This window comes from Abramis brama, assembly GCF_963993115.1.
Source record: "Abramis brama genome assembly, chromosome: 24".
Classification (NCBI taxonomy): Eukaryota; Metazoa; Chordata; class Actinopteri; order Cypriniformes; family Leuciscidae; genus Abramis; species Abramis brama.
This window is the reverse complement of record NC_139986.1, coordinates 17,698,892-17,719,567: the sequence shown is the minus strand read 5'-3', so window position 1 is coordinate 17,719,567 and position 20,676 is coordinate 17,698,892. Positions and strand designations below refer to the sequence as shown.

Here is a 20,676-nt window from a genome sequence, read left to right as displayed (position 1 = left end):
ATCCATCATACACACACGTGGAAATTACTGCCCTAATTGTGGTTTATCAGCCTCCAAGAACAGCCCACTGATATGTATGATTTACTACAGTCATGATTGCTCCTGTGTCTCAAGGTGATCATGTTTTATTTCAAAGTGCTATTTCTTATTTCCTGCTTGCTGCACTTTAGAGCCAAAGGGGATTTGTTTTTCTCTTTCTCCAGCTTGATCCAGAACATATAGTTATTCACAGGAACTTCACATTTAAATGATACACGGATAAACAACCAAAATCTAACATTAAAGAGTCCACAGTGGACAGCTTATAACCCTCAAGCTCATCCAGACTCCATCCATCTGACATCAAGTTCAGCAGACATTCCTGCCCTATATGGTCACCGTCGTGCCTATTCCGTCACATCATCCGGTCTTGCAGTGCCCCAACCCTCCCATGTTTGGGATTGATCAATAAAGCTGCCTCTATATCTCAATGGCCATGATCTGTCCTGATAAGCACAAGCAAGCAAAAAGACAAACACCAGATCACAGGCAAAATGGTGTGCCGATGGTGATTGGAGAGTCATGCCTTCAGTCTCCCATTTGAGCCAGTCTTTATGATTTCACAACCTTTAGGAGGTTTCAAAAAGAGTCAGAGACTGTGGTGGGAGAAGACAATATGATGTCTAGTTGTATTATCTCTGAATGTCGTGTTTGCTTGTCTCCCTGGTTGAGAGAGGTAAGTTAATGTGTAACATGGGCGGTCGATATGGCTGCCGCGCTGCTTGATGGCCTAAATCTCTGAGTGTCAAACAGGTATGATTAAGGACCTCGGGACCTGCCTCTGCCCACTCTGCTCCATCCCTTTTTCCTCTTTTCCTATCCTCTGTTTACTCTGTTTAATTCAATCTATGAGTCAGAGCCTTGCAGCAATGTTGCGGAAGCTACTTTGAAAATGTAGCTTGTCAAGCTACACTACAAAAGTCTGTACAAAAAAGTAGATAAATACATTCAACAGTGAATTTCTGTTCATTTATATGAACTGTCCAAATGAACCAATTCACTAGAATTAATTGAACTATGTTACATATGAGAGAGAGAACTGTACGAATGTGCTTCGGTAGCATTAATTAGCATTTCATGCTATACACTCTAAAAAAATAAAAGGTACAAAAGCTGTCACTGGCACGGTACCTTTTAAAAAAGGTTCCTACTATTTATACTAATATATACACTTTTGGCACCGATATGTACCTTTGAGGTCCTAATATGCACTCTTTGGGTACAAAGTTGTACCTTTTGAAAGGGTACCACGCCAGTGACGACAGCTTTATACCTTTTTTCTAAGAGTATATGAAAGAGAGGAACATTTCACTAGAATGAATCAGACTATGAGAAAGAGCCATCTGAATGAACCGATTCACTAGAATAAATTGGACTATTCAACATTAATGAGAGAGAGGACTGACCGAACAAACCAGTATAAAATGAATTGGACTATCCAATGTTACATGTATCGTCCGAACGAAAAGATTCACTTGAATGAATTGGACCATCCAACTTTACATATGAGAGAGAGGACAGTCTGAACAAAGAGCATTATTTAGAGTCTATTATGACAGAGAGAACTTAGCATAGACTAGGACTTAGTTTAGTATGAACTGATTCACTAGAATTATTCAGACTTTCCAACATTACATGTTTGAGAGAGAGAACGTTCAAACAAGCCCATTCATTACAACAAATTGAACTTTCCAACGTTATATGTATGAGAAAGAGGACCATCCGATCAAACTGATTCACTAGAATGAATCAGACTAGCCAACGTTATGAGAGAGGATGAATCAATTCAATGAATGTGGCTATCCAATGTTATATGAAGTTTACGCTATACTAGGGAAAAAAACAGCTAAGACCAGCAGCCAAAGCTGGTCTTAGTTGGTTTAATATGGATGTAGCTGGTTTCAAGCTGGCCAAGCTGGTGTTCAGCTGGTTTTGGTTGGTCAGCTGGTCTCCCAGCCTGACCAGCTAAAAAAGTGTCCAAATCCACTCTAAAACCAGCCTGCTAAACCAGCTATGACAAGGCTGGAAGACCAGCTAAGAACAGCCAATCTTAGGCTGGTTTTACCTGTTTTTCAGCAGGGATGACAGAGAGGACCATTTAGGTTGAAATGATTCACTAGAACAAATGAGACTTTCCAGAGATTGGGAGTTTTGTACATTAAAAAACATACAGATTTACATAATGTTTGCCTGTCTTTAATAAATCAATCTGTCTTGATATTTTAAGTGTTACAGTCAGTGTTGTCAATTTAATGCATGCGATATAAAGTTGGGGCTCCCCTCATCAAAATGGTTGTCAACAACTTCACAGGAAAAATAGACACTCAAAATGTTAAAGATGCAATTAAAGATCGGTCTTATTGCCATAGTCAGTGTTAATTGATAACTAAGGTAAATTCCTCCGCCATTCTCGCACTTTCGAAATCTTCATAGTGATCAATACCAGGGCAGCATGTCACTTGTTGATTGATACTATTGATTATGACCTCTGCGAGACCTCATCACCTTTATCCAAATCTGTGCTAATATCTAACACCAGCACGATAGCAGAGGGAACAGGGCCAATGGATAGGCACAGCATACAATGAGGTTATCTAGTCGTCCTCACATTCTCACAGTCATGCTATGACCTCTCAGCGTGCCATCCTAATACTGTGGCTAATTCCCAGACCTGTGTGTCCTCTGAGGACAGAATGAATAGACCATGCCTAAAAAAAGGAAGAAGGTCAGATTCTGCCCCTAGCAGCTAAATCTAAATCAAGCAGTTGCACTGTAATGCAGTGCTGCATACATATCATGAAATAAAAAATGCAGTGAAGGACGTGCATGTGAGAACATCATGGAATTAAGGCTGTTTCTCATACGCACCCACACAGCTGCTGCGTATCTCAGTAACTGACCCTAATTGAAGCAAATATTGGGTGAAGTACTGAGGTGGGATGAGATAACATATTTGTCAGATATGCAGTCAGGCATTCAGCCACTCTGATTACACAGCACAAGTCAAGATAGAGAGAGGTGGTCCTCGCTTACACACCAAATCACACAAAGAACACCACACACACACACACACACACACACACACACACACACACACACACACACACACACACACACACACGCACAGGTAACATGGTAATTTTATTAATATTAGTAAGTCTGCTAATTTATTGTAATTTTTTGAATAAGCAGAACTTCCTTTTGTCAATAATTCTTTATCAATCCATTGTATTTGTGTGTATATATATATATATATACAGTATGATTACTTACAAACTGTAATCTGTTACTGAATAATTACATTATGAAAATTTATTATCATAAATTACATGATGAAAATTGTAGTTAAAAACGTGATCTACATTCACATTTTAGGTCATTTAATCTGATTACTTTTTGATTACTTTTAACTCATTTATCACATTGATTTGAATAGAATTATCTTGTAGCATATTGAAAAAATGTATTCCACTCATTGTTATTATCAACAGTGAAGTGCATTAAACATCAGGCTTCTCAAACTGGGGTTTGTGTAGGAACTGCAGGGGGTTTGTGAATTGATGAAAAGCTGATAATAAATTAAATCTTAAAAATGTTAAATGAAAATAATAATAAATAAATAAATAAATATATATATATATATATATATATATATATATATATATATATGACTTGTTTATGCTGTGTGGTCTCTCAATTGTCCTTGTAATTGCAGCCAGCTAATACCGCTCTTGTGTGTGTGGGTTATAAGCAATAGGATTTTTTTAAAGGAAAACTCAAAACATAAAATTAGAAAGAATTTTAAAAAAATTAGAAGAAATTACAATCAGTGAATCATAAATCATTTTGTGAATATTGAGCAATCGTGTAATCAATAAAAAAGTAACTGTACTCTGATTACGAGTATTTTAAAATGTAATATAATTACAAGTATTTGTATTACGAATTTGATTACGTAATCTAATTACATAAATAACTACCCAGCACTGGCCATAATCTTGTCAGACTGATCAATGAATTTCGATGCCAACAAAACTCATTAATACATTTTAATACACAGTCATGATCTATGCTTCAAAAGCAATACCAGACACGAGTCTAATAAATAGATTAGATATGCAAGGATTATTTTCACTAAGGCCCTGTCCCAAATGGCACACTCCGGACTTGTGGACTTCCTCAGAGTCCACACTTTGGTGACGTCATGTAGTGCAGACCTAATAGGGCCCTTGGCGCGAGTCCATGGGAGCATTGAGAGGTATTTTTGGGACAGACTCGATCGGCACGCCGGAAATAACGGCCTGGTTGTTGTTGGACAGGAGAAATCACATTTTTGCGCTCCGATGTCTTATCTGCATGTCAACTACACATCCTAATTTTACAGTTCTATATTTTGATATTGTGCATATCACCTGGGCATTAAACAATATATATATCATGCTTATTTAAATGATGTATACAGTTGTACATAATAATAGGCTACATAATGTTCCATTTGAACTAAGATTACAATTTTAAAACATAATTTAAACATTTTTTTCAATTTACAGGTTTCAATATTCATACTATGTTTACATATGACTCAGTAAAGCCCTGACATTCGGTAGGCTACTATTTATTTAATGAATCATAACACGATCGTATTATTAAACGCGCTATAATTATGTTTGAGACATCAACCACTGGTCGATGACCATAATGTTTGTATAAACTGTAGGTAACAACTGGTAAAATGTACATTTAGGTAATAAAAACCGTAATATTTTCTTCTCAGCCATGTCAACAATTATCCGTGAGTGAAACCTCGTCCCATCTGTTGTCTGATTGGCCTTTCGCAAGGATTCCTGGGTAGTTAAAGTGCGTGGAGCCTGCTTCTATGCGGGCTTCGCGGAAGACCGCTTCAAGGGTACAAAGGGGGCGCTGCTGAGCACACTTCAGAGCGGTAAAATGCTGAATGGGACGGCCTACGGACTCGTAGACTCAGCGAGCACGCGCAATTCAAGTCCACGAGACCTAAAGTCCGCATGAAGTGCGCCATTTGGGACAGAGCCTAAATGTCTTCATAGCACACCAACCCAAGGATCTTTTGAGTTGAACGGGACTTTTTCTGTCAGGGTAAAGGCTAATGCTGCCTCCTAGTGACAGCTTATATGAACTACCATATAGAAGACAAGCACAAAATCAGGTTTGTTCTTATTCTTATTAAAATATTTAAATATATTTTTGTTTCATGTGGAAAAATTTACTTCAGATAAATCTTCTACCACTTTAATTGTACTGAATTGAATTACACAAGGCGCATAATCACATCGAGACATCAGAATAACTACACTAATAAGGTACATTTTTGTTCATGTTTTAATCCTCCTCTTGTTCCAATTGTGGTTGCATAACTTTTCCCACCTTCACAGGTTCTCAAAACGGCACCTGCAGGTAAGATCAGTTATGTAGACTAAAGAAGAATAGAACATTTAGCAAACCCTGGAGCTGGTTATGAAAAGAATTGGAAAAATGTTCAAATGTTGACAAGATTCAGTCAAGTACTAAGTAAATGATAGGACATGAAACGACTTAAAACAAAGATCAGGCTGTTCTACCAAAGTGAGCAATTCAACATAAGGCCAAGCTGCAACACTGATAAGAGGTAGTTATTTTGCTGAAATTGCAGGCATTTTCTCTTTCTGTACTTTGCTGATTTTAGGCTGTATGAGAGAACAGCTAAAAGGAGAAAAGGCCAAAATAGTATCACATCTGGATCTTGCAATTATCCATGACATTAAACAAAAAAACATCTTTTTTGATTGGCTGCAAGAAATGGAAAACTTTAGACCAAGTTTTTTGGCCACTTCATGCACTCTTAAAAATAAAGGTTCGGATCATAGCAAAGCCAAGAGACCCTAATATAGTAATAGCCTTGAACAGAACCTGCTGGTGGAAAAAAAAAAAAATCTGTAAAACAGATTGAAAATATAATGGCTTGGTTAGAAGGCTAAGTTACATGCTGTAAACTTGTAGGTTAAAAACTGAAATAAAATATGATCCCTTAAATAAATAAAAACCCTATAGTGCTTTAACAGCTTTATTAAACAAAAGTAAAGGGACTGTAGGAAAAGAATTGTACTGAATTACACATAAAACTGTACAAAAACCTTTCAAAAGGAACATCTTTGTACCTAATTTACCCCTAAACGGTACATATCTTAAATGTAGACAGTACCATTTGAAGGGGTACCACCCCAATGAGAGCTTTCATTCCTTTTTTTGTGAGTGCGCATTGTATGTCACTATCATTAACAATAGATTCATCCTCATAACATAAAAATACAATTAAGGGGAAAAATTGTTAAAGAAAGAGTTTCAAACAAGATTTATGTAGTACAAAGGTCTTTATTTTGGCCAGCAGACTTATGCCATGAACTCGTAAGGGATAGGCTCCAGGAGCTGAGGCTCGTTGTTCTTGGTGCTGACAAAGTGAGCTGACCGTGGAGCATCAGGCTGAAAACAAGATAGACACATCAACACCACAAACAACCAAAGAACATCAGCCAGAGCTGTAATAATGGCGTGTTTTACGTATTCTGTCATTTTAACTTTAATTCAAATAACCATTTGCAACATCCGAACAGGAAACCTAATGTTTACATCAGGGAGTTCAATGAAATGCATGGTTTCACTGTGCACATTTGTCCATATAAAAGTAAAAACAATCAATTTCCAAGTTCTCATACCTGGCGTTTAAGCTCAATCCAGGTGCCCTGCTTCTTGGCCTCCAATTTTTTCTTCTCATTCTCCTTAACACGCTGCAGGAAGCTGTCTCTGCTCTTTGAGTGCTTAATATGCTCAATACGCACATTAATTCTCTTAGCCAGGATCTTGCCCCTAGAAGGAAAACCAGTAATTGGTCACTTAAACAAGAATTGTTGTGCGTTTACAAGCTTTATCAAAGAGAGGCATGTTCCCATATTGACAATCTGGCAAAGGCATTCATGTGCCAGTCCAGGGTGCATAAGGATGACTGCTCTTCCCCATATGAATGACCAAACAGGACACTGGACAGCCCTTATGGCAAAGTGAATCTGGGGCATTACACATTAAAAAGCTTCATTGATATGGATAAGTTCGGAACTCATTAGCTCAATAACTTGAGAACATTACTCGAGTACTGTGTGAGATTATATACACATTTAAAATGCAAGTGAATGGCTGCCACTTTGTTTGACGTCACAGCGATTGTGACAGTAAATCACAACACCCCTCTCGTGAACACTCGTATGATAGAGTATAGTAGAGATACAAAAAGTGGCATCAACAGCAATATATGTAGACACTAACCATGTGGTTTCTGTACTTGTCTGACAGATGTAACTTGTTAACTTTACATTGAAATGTCATGTTCAGGGAAGTACTTACTTGACTTGCTTGTTGACAATGATGCCTACAGCATGCTGTGTAACATTATAAACACGTCCTGTTTTGCCATGGTAGCATTTATGAGGCATTCCCTTCTGGATGGTTCCTGTGCCCTGGATAAAAAGATGGTTTCCTTAGAAATTGTCTTGATTCATGAAAACAAAAAAAGTACACTAAAACATCGTTCATTTACTAAAACTTACCTTGATGTCTACAATATCACCCTTCTTGTAGATGCGCATGTAGGTGGACAGAGGGATTGGACCTGTTGTGGAATAAAAAGCAATGTCAGGTCTAAAGTTTTATATAAACAGATTTATATGCTAAAGTACAGTACAAAATACATACAGCACAATTCAAGTGAACTCACCATGCTTGCGGAAGGGCCTGGCAAACATATACCTGGTCCCCCTCCTCTTGCCTCTGGTGTTTGTCATGATGCCTGATTACTGGGTGCAAGAAAAGCAACAAAAAAAAAGTTAGAAAAATTGTTTCTAGAAAATAAGTTCACTTCTCAAACACTACGCTTGATAACCAACTACAATACTACAGAAAATATTTAACACCACACTTGGTTCACAGCCTATGGTCATCACTCACTGTACAATATAATTGATGAATATAACATGGTAGCACGTTTATAAAGAATTTATTCCAATAACGATGAACAAATCATTAAAGACTAAGATAAGTTAAATTATGACAACGGACACATCAAGCCAAATCTTTTTGACATTAAATTGTTACAGCTCTATGCAACTTCAGTTCATGACAAAGAAATACATTGACAAGGAACCAAACTGATTTGACATCTTCTAACTCTCGTAAATATTTCTACGTGTTCGAAATACAACATATACAACAATCGGTAATATTTTACTATTTTTTTTATCCACGACTATCGCAAAGCCTGTCCACGCATGGCCCACATGGAACGGACACGCTCCAGCTTGACTCTATATTTTACTCTTTACGGCATCCAACAACGTACATGCGGACTTAATTTCGATGCCATGCTAAGTAAGGTATTTTTTGGGCACTTTGTGTTGCACTTTTGCTCAGGAAGAGCTATGTAATTAAGGATTTAATACATATTGTCTGGAGCACATCTTACCCCTGGTTGCTCGCAAGATGGCGGGTACGGCGGAAAGAGAATGATGGGGTCCTGTGGCCTTTCCTTCAAAGCACGAATAGGAAGACAACTAATTTGCCTGAGTAAAAATAGCAGTTTCTGAGCTGTTGCTCCTTGGGCAGTGATGTCATCGCCATACAAAAACAGTTTTTTATTTGATGATTTTTTGATGATTTGATGCTATTTTTTATAGCATTGATATATATATATATATATGTGTGTGTGTGTGTGTGTGTATATATATATATATATATATATATATATATATATATATACGTGTATATTGTGTAGATTTTACATTTAGATTAAAAAAAATAAAAAATAAAATTTAAATGAGAAGCTTTAACCGGGTTAAGTTTCTTTCTTTCTTTTTTATTAAAAATGTAATAAATTAAGTTATGCCTCAAATTAACATTATTTTGGAAAAATCACACAAACACACAACCATTTAATTTAAATATTTTAAATAAGAAACTTTAACTGGGTTAGTTTCACGAAAACACTTACTTAAATTTAAATAAATGTTTATTCGTAATTAAAAATGCAGTGAATTAAACTAAATCCTGACATAAGCATTCACATAAAAAAAAAACACCAACAGTCGACAAGCTCTGTAAATGCACATTTAATTTACTTGTTTTCAAATAAAAAGCGTTAACTGAGTTAAGTTAATGATTTTTTTTAAATGAAAAATGTAATAAATTAAATAAAATCACAGCCATTTTTAAAATCACAGCACAAGCTCTCTGCTGACTTAAACATACTGTCAAATAAACATAGCATAATGCTCATAAATGTCTATATGTGTTCATTAACGTGTTTTATTGTATTATGCACTTATTGCCTAAATGATTTGAATAATAACTTAATCAGGCGCTGGGGCACTAAGACCCCGCGCTGTTCCCTCTGGCAGGAGCGCAGTCTGTCCTCACGGTCGGGGACTCCTTTTCGCCTCCGCGCGGTGATTGGGTGGAAGATGGCGCTGGGCGAATGGAAATCCTAATGACAGTTTCCAAATTTGCCTCTTTTTGTACCATGGTAAGTAAATATCACTTCAGTCACGGATAATTGTACATCAGTACACGCGTGATGTTGTAATCGGTCGCGTGCTGCATTAGTTCTGTGAATCTGACTCCTTGGGTTGCCAGTTTTCCTCTGCTGCAGTTGCGAGCTGTCTTTTTCCGTCTGTGTGTCTGCTATGAATTTTTGACTTGGGCCTAAATTATTTCTGTAATTGGGTAGATATGCGGAACGACCGTGTTGTCTTTGTAACGCAACGTTAAGCTTTTAAATTCGCCCGTCCTTAAAGGATTTGCTGAAGGCAGCAAAGCAGAGATCTGCTAACTGCTGAGCTGAAGTGTCATTCAGCACGGGTTATGATCGCGAGATGTGCTTAATAAGCGCGAGACAGTGACATCTAAATAATCTCCGGTTGTTATTTATGTGTAATAAATTAGTACACGCATTCAGATAAGCATTGTGTAGCAAACCTGAGCATCATGATGATGTAAAACGCGTTCAGTGTACCTGTGCTTCAGTGCTAAGCTGTTGCCAGGTCGGTCACATCGTGATTTCATGGTCCCATCCCCTCTCTGCTTCTCCCTACCCAATATGTGCCTCCATATCTTATTTGCTTTATCTGCGTTTTGAATGTTAATTCCATTTTTTCCATGGCATTTGACGTTTTTAAATGTAAAAACGACGGCAGTGAAATGCTAATGACTGCTAATGTAATTTTACCTCTTAAAATGTGCTGAATTTTTTTTTTGATAGGGTTGTTTTTATGTTCACATTTACGTGTTTTTTGTGGTATTGCATTTTTAAAACATTAATTCTTAATCAATGGATGTTGCAATCTGACCAAAAGTGTCTCGCATGCATCAAACGTCTTCTGAAATATACCATGGTGAATATAGGCTAGTTCCTGCCAAACATCAGTTACTACAATTAACCACAATAGTAGCCTTTCTCCTTCTAAACACAGCACATTTTCTAGTCATTTATTTATTTATTTTTAAAGAAAGTGGTGTGTAATATGAACTTACCATAGTTTTATTGTAGAAACTAAGGATGCATAGTATATCGGCCACCATATCGGTATCGGCTCGTACATTTTTAATGTTATCGTTATAATAAATTAATTATTTCATTCAGCTGAGACTTCAGATGTGCACTGTTCACCATAATGGATTTGAATTGCTTAAAATATGATTGGAATCAATTTGAAAGGGGAAATACAGTTAAGCGCAACATGTGCAGTGCAAGTCTGTCAAATTGGCTTAATTTTAGATTTAGTTTCTTTTTCAAAAACATTCATGCATTATTAATAATAACTAGCACTTTTATTTTTCTCATATTATTTTCATCAACAATATTAATTAAAATCACTTCATTATTGTCCGTGCGGAGGCTATTCCAGTTTATTTATCCATGTCACATGCATTTTGATTCTTTGTACGCAAGTAATGTTGTCCAATTACTTGTTTGCATTATTTAAGCATTATTTTATTTATTTGTAAGGCAATAGTTTTTATTTGATAAAGAAAGTTGGACCATAGGTGTAAAATTAATTTGAAAACTTACACTGGTTCAAACTAGGCTACTTACGATACTGTATATGTTTAATTTATTTTGAAGTGCTTGGGTGGCTTTTAATGGTGAGACTTTTGTTTTTGTAATCAGGCTTTTAAAAAATCATATAAAAATATTGATTTAGATTTATCGGCCAATATATCGGTTATCGGCTTTCAAATATAAAGAATTATCGGTTAACGGTATCAGCCAAAATTTTCATATCAGTGCATCCCTAGTAGAAACAGTAACTATGTGGTATAAAACTGTGGTTATCATGGTCATTTTTGTAAGGGATTCTCTATCCAGTGGTAAGCAGGTGTAAAAACATGAACAACTGTTCACCTGTTCCGTTTCAGGGCGCCAATGCCTCCGCTTTGGAGAAAGAGATTGGCTCGGAGCAGTTCCCTGTCAACGAGCATTACTTCGGATTGGTCAACGTAAGCAAAGGCGTTTCCTGCTGTCTACCATCCATGTTTATCGTCATGCTCTGGTTTCAGTGTGTGTGTTCTGTGTGTTTCGATCCACAGTTTGGAAACACCTGCTACTGTAACTCTGTACTCCAGGCTCTGTACTTCTGCCGGCCGTTCCGGGAGAAGATCCTCGCGTACAGGAGCCAGCCGCGCCGCAAGGAGAACCTGCTCACCTGCCTGGCCGACCTGTTCCACAGTATAGCCAACCAGAAGAGGAAAGTTGGCGTGATACCCCCGAAGAAGTTCATTACACGACTACGGAAAGAGAATGGTAAGACGAGCAGGAAGGGATTGTATTAAAATTCAGTTTAATGTTCTTAGTTGCTTCTCGGTTTCAGTATGGATGCTAGTTCTAGGTCAGAAACATTAAAGCTGTACGGCACATGAACTTGTTCTTATGATGCATTCGAGTCGTAAACAAAATAAGCAAAACCAGCACCAATAAACAATGAACATCAGCAATAACTGTTTTTTTTTTTTCGTTGTACGAGTACAGCTGCATCACCTTTAACCAAATATATATAACATATATATTGTGCACATTTGAATTGTACACATTTTTTGCATAGTATCTAACAAATAAATAATATGCATATAGCAAACCATGAATGATGAGGCATTAACAATAAAATAGTTAAATATATGCTCTGTCTTACACAAAACGGTAACAATTTACAATAAGGTCCCATTAGTTAATGCATTAACTAGCATGAACTAACAAGGAGCAATTCAATTGTTACAGTATTTATTAACTTTTGTTAATGGTCGTTAATAAAAATACAATTGTTAGTTCATGTCAGCTCAGGTCCATTAAATAACATTTATAGATCCAACTTTTAATTTGAATAAACTACTGGTAAATGTTTTAGAATTATTTTTCATTGTTAATTCATGTTAACAAATGGAGCCTTATTGTAAATGTTACCATATAACTTTAATATTTTTGAAATACAGCAATGTAATTGTTTTCTGCTGTCTTTTTTGTGGACACCCACATTCAACGTTACAACTCGGTATCTCGGGTCATTGACTTGCACATGACTTATAATTAAGAAATTTCTGACTTGAAGTTTTGAAGACCGCAATAATCTAGATGAAGCGAATTCAATTATAAATGTACATTTTATGTGGTTTTGACACATTTGATTCTTAAAGGCCCCATTTACACCTGATATTAAGATGCATTTTGGTCGATCAGATCACAAATAGACGAGGTAGACGCATACCCGTTTACACCTGGTATTTTAATCCGTCTCTTTTGTTCACTTTCAACCACTTCTGTCCTGATTTCTTTGAGGGGAGGGACTATGGGGGGGTAAATGTATGGTTTCTTCAGATCTTTCGATCTAATAGACAAAATAAGCTTGCATAATTTACATATGAATGCACCGAAACGACAGAAAAACATACGTTTCTGCTCTAAAAGCTGCAAGACCACTCTGAATGCAGTGACTGCGTGTTAGAAATCAGGAATGGTGAGAGGACATTGTGCTTGGTACATTTTTCATCTTCAAAACAAACTTGGGTCTTTTGCCGTCAAAATATAAATCCCGTCTGGCTAACACTCTTCCCGTAATGTTTTCGCGTTAGGTCAGTAGACAGAGAGTAGGCTGTCTTTTGTGGCTGTTCAGAATGTGTTTTCGACTTCCTCTTAAAGTGGTCAAAAGTGGACAAGCTCAAAACGTTTTAGACCCTTTTTACACCTGTATTTAGTGTCGTCCACTTGTGATCCGATCAACCGAAATCATCTTAATACCAGGTGTAAACCGGGCCAAAGACATGATTCCTTGTGCTATTTTATGCAGCATTCTTTCTCCCCGTCACCCGCAGAACTGTTTGATAACTACATGCAACAAGATGCACATGAGTTCCTCAACTACCTGCTGAACACTATAGCAGACCTGCTACAAGAAGAGCGCAAGCAAGACAAGCAGAATGGCAAACTGGCCAATGGCACGCTTGACTCACAGAACAATAACAGCACCCCGCCCTCCTCCACCTGGGTTCATGAGATCTTCCAGGGCACGCTGACCAACGAGACACGATGCCTCACCTGCGAGACGGTAATTGCACCTCACCTAACTTAACTGGATACCGTCCAATAAGACAGGATCCCGATAATTCTGCTGACTGTGATTGGTTGTGCTTTGATCTGATGTGGGTCTTTGCACTTTGTACTCTCTTACAGATAAGCAGCAAAGATGAGGATTTCTTGGATTTGTCAGTGGACGTGGAGCAGAACACTTCGATCACACACTGTCTCAGGTCCGAAAGCACACTCACACTTAAACCCAGTGCAAACATGAATATGATTCCCTTCTAATAAGCTATTCTTTTTCTTACTGGCCCCTTATAGAGGTTTCAGTAATACAGAGACCTTGTGCAGTGAGTATAAATATTACTGTGAGGAATGCAGAAGTAAACAGGAGGCACACAAAAGGTGAGCACGCATTCATTTCTGTCAGCTGCTTTTTTACTATACATGTAGTGAATATACTGGATACATGAATATCTGTCTGTGTTTGACTCTAGAATGCGGGTTAAGAAACTTCCCATGATCCTCGCCTTGCACTTGAAGAGATTTAAATACATGGAGCAGCTGCAGCGCTACACTAAGCTAAGCTACCGCGTGGTCTTCCCTCTGGAGCTCCGCCTCTTTAACACCTCTGGCGATGCCACCAATCCCGAGAGGCTTTACGACCTGGTCGCCGTGGTGGTGCATTGTGGCAGGTGAGTCAGTACAGATTTGGATGGAAACCAGGAAGCCAGAATGGACTTTGAGACCTTTATACATTTTCTTGCTCCTATGTTGACTGATTTCACAATATTTGCTTATGTGAACAGAATCTCTTCATGTCTCTTCTTATTTTTATGTATGTGTGCTTTTACAGTGGTCCAAACCGAGGACACTACATCGCAATTGTAAAGAGTCATGATTTCTGGCTGCTGTTTGATGACGACATCGTAGAGGTAAGCTTCCATCCGTCATGAATAAAAGTACCAGTCTTTTACTGAGATTTAGGGTTCCCACAGTTACGGAAAACCTGTAAATATTAGGGAATTTTATATGGATGATTTGTAGGACTGGCAAATTAAAGTTATTGAATGAATAAAATAATTAATTCTAGAGTTTTTATAGTGCTATATACATGTTTAGTTATAATCTTAAATAAAATGGAAAAAAAATCTGTAATAAATAAATAATAAAATAATGTTAAAAAGTAAATCAAACCATATAGATATATTATAGTGTGTGTATGTGTGTATATATATTGGTGCTGACAAATCGATTAATCGCATCTAGCATAAAAGTTTTTGTTTATATAATATATACAGTGAGGAAAATAAGTATTTGAACACCCTGCTATTTTGCAAGTTCTCCCACTTAGAAATCAGGTCTGAAATTGTCATCGTAGGTGCATGTCCACTGTGAGAGACATAATCTAAAAAAAAAAATCAGAAATCACAATGTATGATTTTTTAACTATTTATTTGTATGATACAGCTGCAAATAAGTATTTGAACACCTGAGAAAATCAATGTTAATATTTGGTACAGTAGCCTTTGTTTGCAATTACAGAGGTCAAACGTTTCCTGTAGTTTTTCACCAGGTTTGCACACACTGCAGGAGGGATTTTGGCCCACTCCTCCACACAGATCTTCTCTAGATCAGTCAGGTTTCTGGGCTGTTGCTGAGAAACACGGAGTTTGAGCTCCCTCCAAAGATTCTCTATTGGGTTTAGGTCTGGAGACTGGCTAGGCCACGCCAGAACCTTGATATGCTTCTTACAGAGCCACTCCTTGGTTATCCTGGCTGTGTGCTTCGGGTCATTGTCATGTTGGAAGACCCTGCCTCGACCCATCTTCAATGCTCTAACTGAGGGAAGGAGGTTGTTCCCAAAATCTCGCAATACATGGCCCCGGTCATCCTCTCCTTAATACAGTGCAGTCGCCCTGTCCCATGTGCAGAAAAACACCCCCAAAGCATGATGCTACCACCCCCATGCTTCACAGTAGGGATGGTGTTCTTGGGATGGTACTCATCATTCTTCTTCCTCCAAACACGTTTAGTGGAATTATGACCAAAAAGTTCTATTTTGGTCTCATCTGACCACATGACTTTCTCCCATGACTCCTCTGGATCATCCAAATGGTCATTGGCAAACTTAAGATGGGCCTTGACGTGCTGGTTTAAGCAGGGGAACCTTCCATGCCATGCATGATTTCAAACCATGACGTCTTAGTGTATTACCAACAGTAACCTTGGAAACGGTGGTCCCAGCTCTTTTCAGGTCATTGACCAGCTCCTCCCGTGTAGTTCTGGGCTGATTTCTCACCTTTCTTAGGATCATTGAGACCCCACGAGGTGAGATCTTGCATGGAGCCCCAGTCTGAGGGAGATTGACAGTCATGTTTAGCGTCTTCCATTTTCTAATGATTGCTCCAACAGTGGACCTTTTTTCACCAAGCTGCTTGGCAATTTCTCCGTAGCCCTTTCCAGCCTTGTGGAGGTGTACAATTTTGTCTCTAGTGTCTTTGGACAGCTCTTTGGTCTTGGCCATGTTAATAGTTGGATTCTTACTGATTGTATGGGGTGGACAGGTGTCTTTATGCAGCTAACGACCTCAAACAGGTGCATCTAATTTAGGATAATAAATGGAGTGGAGGTGGACATTTTAAAGGCAGACTAACAGGTCTTTGAGGGTCAGAATTCTAGCTGATAGACAGGTGTTCAAATACTTATTTGCAGCTGTATCATACAAATAAATAGTTAAAAAATCATATATTGTGATTTCTGGATTTTTTTTTTTAGATTATGTCTCTCACAGTGGACATGCACCTATGATGACAATTTCAGACCCCTCCATGATTTCCAAGTAGGAGAACTTGCAAAATAGCAGGGTGTTCAAATACTTATTTTCCTCACTGTATATACACAGACAAACACATACACTAGTGCTGTCCGATCGATTAATCACGATTAATCAATTCTAAAATAAATAATATATATAATATGTGTGTATATATATTATCATATATTTGTGTCTGTGTGTGTGTGTGTGTGTGTGTATAATATATATATATATATATATATATATATATATAAATAAACATATTATATATAATATTATATATAAAAAACCTTTTATATTATAATCGATTAATCACGATAGACAGCACTAATATAAACATTGATATGTTTACCTTATATATCTAAAAAATAATTAATAAATAAATAATAATCAGTAAAAATAATGTGAAGTAAATCACATCAGAGTTTTATAGTGAATGTATATATTAGGGCTGGGTATTGACACAAATTTCACAATTCAATTCGATTTTGATTCCGATTCGATTCAATTCAATATTGATTATTTTGGATATAAGGTACAATACATGGCAAATTTTCTCAAGGAAAACAAATCTCTTAACTAATGCTGTAAACTATAGTCAGTTGTAGCCTACTTTCCTTCGTGAGCCTACTATAATACTGAAGGTAAAAATTAACTGATTTGTATACAAACACTTCAATTACACTTTTATTTATTTTTATAATAATAAAGTTATATGAAATAATGAGCAAAATGCTGAGGTAAATGACGTTACATGACATTGTTAACAAGCTGATTTAAGTCTTTCCACGGTTGAAACACTGATTGAGCGATTCCATGTCACGTGATACGGATTTCGATAAGTTGTACTCTACCTTTTAACACACTTTCAGATGCTCATTCATGTTTATTTCACGCTGTAACTGGTATTATTAAGGCACTGCTGCTTCTCTTGAGCTGCGCCAGAGCGATCTCGCGTCACAACGGCAAAACGGTATTTATGTTTTTGAATTTCGTAAGAAAATGGACGTAATTTGAAATCTCAGACTTTGTTTCATATCAATAGTAACAAAGCACATATATTATTGCGATTCATTGGATGGGATGCGCTACAATGTTACATTCATTCATCAACTGAAAACAGGATGACTAATTGATTCTTGGGATTTAAGAATCGATATCGGTTCGTAAAAATGAGAATCGATTAAAATCGAGAAATCAATATTTTTTACCCAGCCCTAGTATATAAAGTTATACTTAGGTCTAAAATATTTCATAAGCTATAAATTGCTCTATGGGAGTGCAATCTTTAAAAATCTTTTACATTTTTTTTATACAATTGTCATTGAAAAGTCCAGAGCTATGTGTAATAAAGTTTCATGAGAATTGGTTAAATAGCATAATCACTGTGGGTATCGATTAGAATGCGCAAAGTTCCATAAATTGCTTTTATTTGAGGTAACTCAACATGTGGATCAAGGTCTGTTACTTTACTATATATTTTGTTACTATACAAAAATGAACAACAACATTGACATCAATTGCAAATATGAAAAACCATCAAACACTAATACATTACTGCATATACAACAAGCATGTTTCAGCAGGTTTACAAAGGTTCAACAATAAATCTAAATCACCTCAAACAATATACAACATAAATATTCATATGCATACAACAAACAATATTATCAATGGATATATGGATTAAAAGTCCCCAACAAACAATCTATACACACATAATCAATCATCCTTCACAAAAGCCAGTGTTTTGGTTCTAACAAAGCATTTTACTCCGCTGTAAACAGTTAAGACGTGTAGTTTGTCTGTCAGAAAATACAAAAAGTATTGATGCAGTCAACATATCAAAATACAGCAGTCACGGCCATCACTGCTCCTAGGCCTCAACTCCCATTCAAATGGCTTCTTCCACCATGTCCATGTGCTCAGTCTTGATGATTGTAAAGTGATCTTCCTGCATTTGTTTTGTTTCTCCCTTTAGAAAATCGATGCCCAGGCAATTGAAGAATTCTACGGATTAACCTCTGAAATTTCCAAGAACTCTGAGTCCGGGTACATCCTGTTTTACCAGTCCAGAGACTGAGAGAGGCCAGAGAGGCCAGAGCGGCGTCCCCTTACGGACACCTGTGCAGCAGGCGTGCCTGTATGCAGAACCCTGCTGCATCACACACACACACACACACACACCCCACCCCTCCCGTCCAAGCCCTCCCTCGCCAGTCTCCGCGCAGCCGTAACGCTGGACGCCATGCAGTCGCAAGGCCTTTTGAGCGTTGTTTGTCAGTTGTATTTACGTTGTGGGAGCGTTTCATCACTCATGTTCAGTCCTTTACTGTGGAGAGAATGTGTTTAATGTAACCGACTGTATGATATGACGGGGATTTGCGTTCGACTTTCATGCTGCAACCTTTTGATTCCTGTGGCTGTGAGGAGGCTGAAGACTTGTGCATGGGGAAAGCGGGTGTGTTTATTATAACGGCGGGGAGGGTCTAAAAGCTCCGGATACGGGGCATTTCGGGATATGTATTTCTACCTTGTACAGAGTGATATTTGTATAAATATTATGAGAATTATAATAATATTACTGATATAGCCAAAAAAATGAGAATAGAACCAGAAAAGATGTATAACACTATGGTGCACTTTTGATACAGTTTTGTAGATGTTGGAAGGTTAATGTGAGGGTTTGCTTGAGACGGCCTGTTGTGAAATTATCATTTTCTGTTTTAAAGAAAAAGAAATAAAAGTGTATACACCAAGATAGGATGTATGCATGTAAGCATGTAAATACCAGCTATTACCAGCCTGCTGCGATTTGATTGGACCCCTAGTACATACAACCAAGGCTTGCCCAGTGCTGATGACTCATTCTTGGTCACTGTGGCCCCTCAGTGGCCGGTCCAGATTACTGCAAGATGGAGAACTGCACAGCATCATTCCTTTTAACCGACCGCTCTTCTGCTCATTCTAGCTCGAAAGGTTGTGTGTTGTTTTGCAATTATTTGGTCCATTTGCTGTGGTTAAAATGAGGCTGATGCTTGATTCTTTCTAATTTGTATAAAGCATTACATATATTTATTAGCGCTTAACAGCAATTCTTTTGAAGGCCATTTCAGTCTGTGAAGGGTTTTATCAGGCATTGTCACTGACTGTGCAGTTTAGTCTATGAGGAAGGTGTGAGCCTGTCTGAAATAGCACAGACTGAAAAGAGGCATGGGGACGAAGGCTGCGCGGGGTTAGAGAATGGAGGAGAGAGGGAAGATAGTGGGGGAAGTGGGTGACACAGATGAGCATGCTGTTAATAGCACGCGCCGAGAATAGCTCTCACAGGGGAGCAACACAATGTGCATCTTTCCAGAAAGATGCAGACTGAATGTCAGATGCTAGATAAATGGGTCTCATCCTACAGAGACACGTTATAATACCTTCTGAGTCGTTCGAAATAGGTGCCTTTACCATTTTGATTTTTTTTTTTTTTTTTTTTTTTTAAGCGAATTAAGGTTGGAAACATTCTATCAGACAAACAATGCCAATATATCGCATTTTGCCATGGTAAGCTAAATTCAAACATTGTAACGTGTTTGCATGTGTCTGTGTTCAAAAGGGTAACAGGGTTGAGTTTTACATTTTATTTACCCAGTAGTCTTTTGCTCAAAATCATGACATTTGTTTTTTAAAGAAAGAAAATGTAATGCTAATATTTCTACAAATATATAGTTTTCAATAATTAACATTCCCTATACTGAAAAACCTAACAAAATATAAGATAAACTCCCTGTTTCACACAAGGCTTAATCCTAAATGCATGTTTGAGAAGTTTTAACTGAAAGCAACTTGCACTGGCATATCTTAAAATATGTCATTGCCATTGTTTTGTCTCAAGATGCACACCAGTAATGTTTTTTCTGAGGCACATTTATTAAAGCTATACTTAAATGTCCTAATTGAACTAAGGTCTAATCCTGGCTTAATCTAAACCCTGTCTGTATATAAACCAGGCCAGAGTAATTAAAAAGAGAAGAGTTTAAGAACACCTTTAAGAGTTCATATCTTGTTTTCTTTTTGAGGGTTTTTTATTATTATAATGGAATACTTTATTTGGATAATGTTATGATGATAAGGTTGCTGTATGACATGGGACACTTTTTTAATATAATATAAATTATATTTAGTACAAATAAAGTATTTTTAAATAAAA

At 37.3% G+C, this 20,676-nt stretch overlaps 2 protein-coding genes across 2 annotated transcripts; one reads left to right on the top strand and one right to left on the bottom strand.

Annotated features, from left to right (window-relative positions):
* Positions 1-6,406: 6,406 nt before the first annotated feature.
* rpl21 (ribosomal protein L21) lies at positions 6,407-8,646 on the bottom strand. Its single transcript, XM_084102177.1, has 6 exons — positions 8,564-8,646; positions 7,820-7,898; positions 7,653-7,714; positions 7,450-7,562; positions 6,768-6,918; positions 6,407-6,534 (listed from the first exon to the last, which is right to left on the bottom strand). Exons 2-6 carry the CDS (start codon positions 7,884-7,886, stop codon positions 6,445-6,447), a joined length of 483 nt encoding a protein of 160 aa, XP_083958303.1. The 5' UTR covers positions 7,887-7,898; positions 8,564-8,646; the 3' UTR covers positions 6,407-6,444.
* Positions 8,647-9,469: 823 nt separating this feature from the next.
* usp12a (ubiquitin specific peptidase 12a) lies at positions 9,470-20,511 on the top strand. Its single transcript, XM_084102161.1, has 9 exons — positions 9,470-9,619; positions 11,512-11,592; positions 11,683-11,896; positions 13,456-13,688; positions 13,814-13,890; positions 13,982-14,065; positions 14,158-14,355; positions 14,517-14,595; positions 18,460-20,511. Exons 1-9 carry the CDS (start codon positions 9,572-9,574, stop codon positions 18,559-18,561), a joined length of 1,116 nt encoding a protein of 371 aa, XP_083958287.1. The 5' UTR covers positions 9,470-9,571; the 3' UTR covers positions 18,562-20,511.
* The last annotated feature ends 165 nt before the right edge of the window (positions 20,512-20,676 follow it).

Bases quoted from the DNA above. Each gene is read 5' to 3' on its own strand.
- rpl21 (XM_084102177.1), bottom strand. From the start codon at position 7,886: ATGACAAACACCAGAGGCAAGAGGAGGGGGACCAGGTATATGTTTGCC. The intron at 7,715-7,819 runs GTGAGTTCACTT...ATTCCACAACAG, and splicing joins CAGGCCCTTCCGCAAGCATG to GTCCAATCCCTCTGTCCACC. The intron at 6,919-7,449 runs GTAAGTACTTCC...TTTTCCTTCTAG, and splicing joins ATTGTCAACAAGCAAGTCAA to GGGCAAGATCCTGGCTAAGA.
- usp12a (XM_084102161.1), top strand. From the start codon at position 9,572: ATGGAAATCCTAATGACAGTTTCCAAATTTGCCTCTTTTTGTACCATG. The intron at 11,593-11,682 runs GTAAGCAAAGGC...TTCGATCCACAG, and splicing joins ATTACTTCGGATTGGTCAAC to TTTGGAAACACCTGCTACTG. The intron at 13,891-13,981 runs GTCCGAAAGCAC...GGCCCCTTATAG, and splicing joins TCGATCACACACTGTCTCAG to AGGTTTCAGTAATACAGAGA.